Source organism: Corvus brachyrhynchos, unplaced genomic scaffold, assembly GCF_000691975.1.
Source record: "Corvus brachyrhynchos isolate BGI_N302 unplaced genomic scaffold, ASM69197v1 scaffold490, whole genome shotgun sequence".
Classification (NCBI taxonomy): Eukaryota; Metazoa; Chordata; class Aves; order Passeriformes; family Corvidae; genus Corvus; species Corvus brachyrhynchos.
In genome coordinates, this window is record NW_008235774.1 from 1798487 (window position 1) to 1801884 (window position 3398).

The 3398-nt window shown below is 50.1% G+C and overlaps 1 protein-coding gene across 6 annotated transcripts in view; it reads left to right on the forward strand.

Annotated features, from left to right (window-relative positions):
* CFAP65 (cilia and flagella associated protein 65) overlaps positions 1-3398 on the forward strand; it is a 32551-nt gene continuing 29153 nt past the window's right edge. For all 6 annotated transcript variants that reach the window (XR_001859560.1, XM_017726855.1, XM_017726873.1 and 3 more), the window contains exons 1-4: positions 1-556; positions 861-1015; positions 1684-1786; positions 3210-3376. Coding sequence is in view for 5 of the 6 variants with exons in the window: in XM_017726855.1 (XP_017582344.1) it covers positions 488-556; positions 861-1015; positions 1684-1786; positions 3210-3376 (494 nt within the window). In the remaining variant the exon portion in view is untranslated. The remainder of the gene's footprint in view (positions 557-860; positions 1016-1683; positions 1787-3209; positions 3377-3398) is intronic.

Sequence of the window (3398 nt, forward strand, 5' to 3'; positions counted from 1 at the left end):
TGGTGACCCGGGGCCCGGGCTTCTGCTCCGCTCCGGGGGCAGGCACGGTTATAACGGAGTGGGCCGTGCCCCAGGGAGCTGGGCAGGCGCTCTCTGTAGGGAGCAGGGTCCTGCCATAGTCATCCATACGGGGCTCGACGGGGCCAGGCCAGGCTACAGAGCACAGCTTTGCTGTACTGGGCTCTGTGGGCCGATAGTGGGCAGGGCAGGGCTGTGCTACCCAGCGCCAAGGAGAGCCCTTCCACAGGGGCTGGGCTGCGAGTCACGACCCACAGGTCATCGGGACAGCCGTGGTCTGTGGAGAGGGCTGGACTCAGCTGCAAAATGGGGACACAACGGGGGCTGCTCCCCTGCAGGGAGGGGGCTCAGCGCCACCATGAGCCTGAGGAGGGGGCGTTTGGTCTCGGGGAGTGCCCAGCTCTTGGCAGCAAAGGCGCAGGGGGTGCAGGAGCAGCACGTGTGAGGACTTTTCCCTCTTGTTTCTCAGATGCTTGCTCAGGCGCATGGCGAGCCCCAAAGCTCTGGCTCTTTTCGGAAGAGTGGCTATGACAGGAAGGTGAGCGGAGGAGCAAAAAGTGCTGCTGACGTGGGGTGGATTGTCTGGCAGGCAGGGAGAGGAGAGAAACAAAAAAGCGTTTAGCCTTTGCGTCCGTCGTTCATCACACCCCTTAGTATCTGCTGTTTGGGCTGTGGCCAGGAGGTGTCCTCTCTGGACTCCCGGAGCAGGGCTTTTGGATACTCCTGGAGTTCTGCCGCGGGGTGGCTCCTCTGATCTGCCAGAGTCAAGAAACCCTTAGCGTCGAGAAACGGCTGTTTTGAGTTATTTCTCCTCCCTTCTTCCCAAACTGCTACTCCCTAAGGTGTCTTCAAGAGAGGCAAAGAAGAAGAAAGTCATATTCTGGGGCATTGAGGTGCCTGAAACACTCAGTTGGCATGGCTGGGAACTTGGAAAAGAGATAATCAGACACCTGACCTTGAAAAATGTTCATGGGAAAGCCCAGAAGCTGAGCTACAGGTGCGTGGGAAGTTTGTTTGTCCTTTGTACTCCTCACGCTCTCACTGCATCTTCACTCCTCCTGCTGTATCAGTCACCTCAGCACCTTTTCTCAGATTCACCTTCCCTCTGTCCCCTTGAGTGCTGTGCTGGAGACAATGTGTGCACCCTTATGTTGCAGAACAGAAACCTGCTAATTCAGAAACACAGCCCTTGTTCCTGGCAGAAGTCTGTTAAATGAAGTGCCTTGTTTAAATTCTGTTTTGCTGATACTTCTGTCTGTGAGGCATTTCCAGTCTAGTGAGATTTTAATTGTGGATGTATGCCAGCCAGTCACTAGTGTGACCTAAAACCATTGCTCCCGGAGTCCCTCTGGATGTTGAGCCATTCCAGCAGTCCCTGTGACCCTCCCTGCTCTGAAACTCAAATGTGTCTGCCCTATGTATTTTGCTCATACTACACGGCCTGAAAACATAAAATATTGTTCAAGGAGGGGGTAGGTACTTAGAGCCAGGAGTGGGTTCTGTCCCTCTCTACTATTTTGCTGCCAAAGTACCCTTGGGGTCCAGTGTGTGAAGGGCTTCTAAATTGTGGGGTCTGGAGGTGTTGGTTATTTATTCTCTTTTCTGCTGTCTAACTTAAACTGCACGCCCTAAGACAAAATCTCTTGTTTTGACTTTGTTATCTAGAGCTCCTTCCACGCCATACTTCTTCACTGTTTTCCAGCAGCCGATTACTCTGAACCCTGGTATGTCCTTAACTCTGCCCATTGTTTTCCGGCCCAGGGAAAAGGTAAAGCAGCAACATCACATCTGCTCTCAGTGTTCCGGGGGAGGGCAGTGGGCCTCTGCCTCTCTTGTCCTTTCTGATTTGTTTTCACTTGAATGCATGAGACCTTGGGGAAATTCTAGCATAGAAAGAGTGGGCAGAATGACCTTCCTGCTCTCTCCACATCTTCATTACCTGAGGGAGCCCTAATCCCTGACTTCTCTGCAGAGTTTGCCTGTAGTTATGAGAGGAATGCTCACAAGAAGTATTCCCAGTTTTTCACGTACCACTTCTGGCTCTCAACTCAGTAAGATAAAGTGCTTAAACTGTCCACGCCTGGTTTGATCCCAAGGAAACATATCTGGGTGGTTTTAGTGCAGAACCTTGGGTTGAGGAACTCACTTTCTGCTTTCATACAGGAGATCTCAAAGCCTCTACATTCAAGGGCTACCGGTTTTCTAAAGGGATATGTCAGGGGCCTCCCTTCTTTTGGATGGATTGGGTTTCTTTAAGCTTTTTTTTAAACAGCAATGATTCTTTTCATCTAGACCATTTTCTTGATTTTCACATTGTTTGCAGTGTCTGTCTTGGCTCTGAGTGTTGATCTCTGGCTGTTGTGGACAGCTGTATGTCTTTGATGTATATCTCTGTCCTAGCCATAGAGCATGGTCATTGAACAGATTCCCAATACCCTGCTCTCTTAGTATCATGATTTTTTGATGACTGTTCAGCGTTCCCTTTATGAAATAAGCTGCTGGCCTTGTTCCATTTTCAGTGAATAGTTTGTCTGCAGCACATCAACTGCTAAAGCAGGAGGTTGCCTTTCTTAGAGAGAGCAAGGACTGTGTGTGTTGCAGTGCCCAAGGTCTCTCCTTACCTGTATAAGTGTTACTCAGGAGGGGTGACAAATGAGAAGCATAGAAAACACACATCTTTCAATTCCTTCCATCTTGGCTGGCTAGCAGATGTCCTGAGGCTATTTGTACACAGTGCTGTCAACACTGCATCTTTAAGTTGTGTGTTATCTGCTTGGATCTCTAGCTGACAAAGCATTTAATCAAAGATTAATACTTCTGTGCTTGTGGAACTCAAAGAAAGGCTGTACATGCTTCAGTTCAGCTGAACTGGAATCTTGAAAATACTGAAAGAAATCCATCTGCATTGAAACAAATCAGGTGAAACTAATGTGGCCTTCAACTGCTCTCCCTGAGGGTGTTTGTGTGCTCTCTGACAGAGGAGTATGCCTGGGCACCTTCCACACTGCCTGCCTTTTCTGAGTGATTCATATGCTCTCTGTCCTGCACAGAGGCCTCCACTGGTGCCTCTGTTGCCAACATTTTTTCCCCAACACTTGCAGAGGTGATGGTGACAGGTATTCCTGGGTAGAGCTGCAGTACCCCCGGGTGGAGTCCATCTAACTGCTGTCTCCCCTTGCTTTTCTGTGCAGAGGGATTATGAAGACAGCATCTTCTTTATGAAAGCTGAGGGTGAGTTCTCTGTTGCCCTGCGTGCTATGCGTCCACGCTTCGGTCTGTCCATGCCGGCTGCTGTCCAGTTGCCTGTCTGTGCTGTCCACAATGTCACGGAGATGACCTTTCCTGTGTGCAATGTTGGGTGAGTGAGAGGTGGCTAAGGA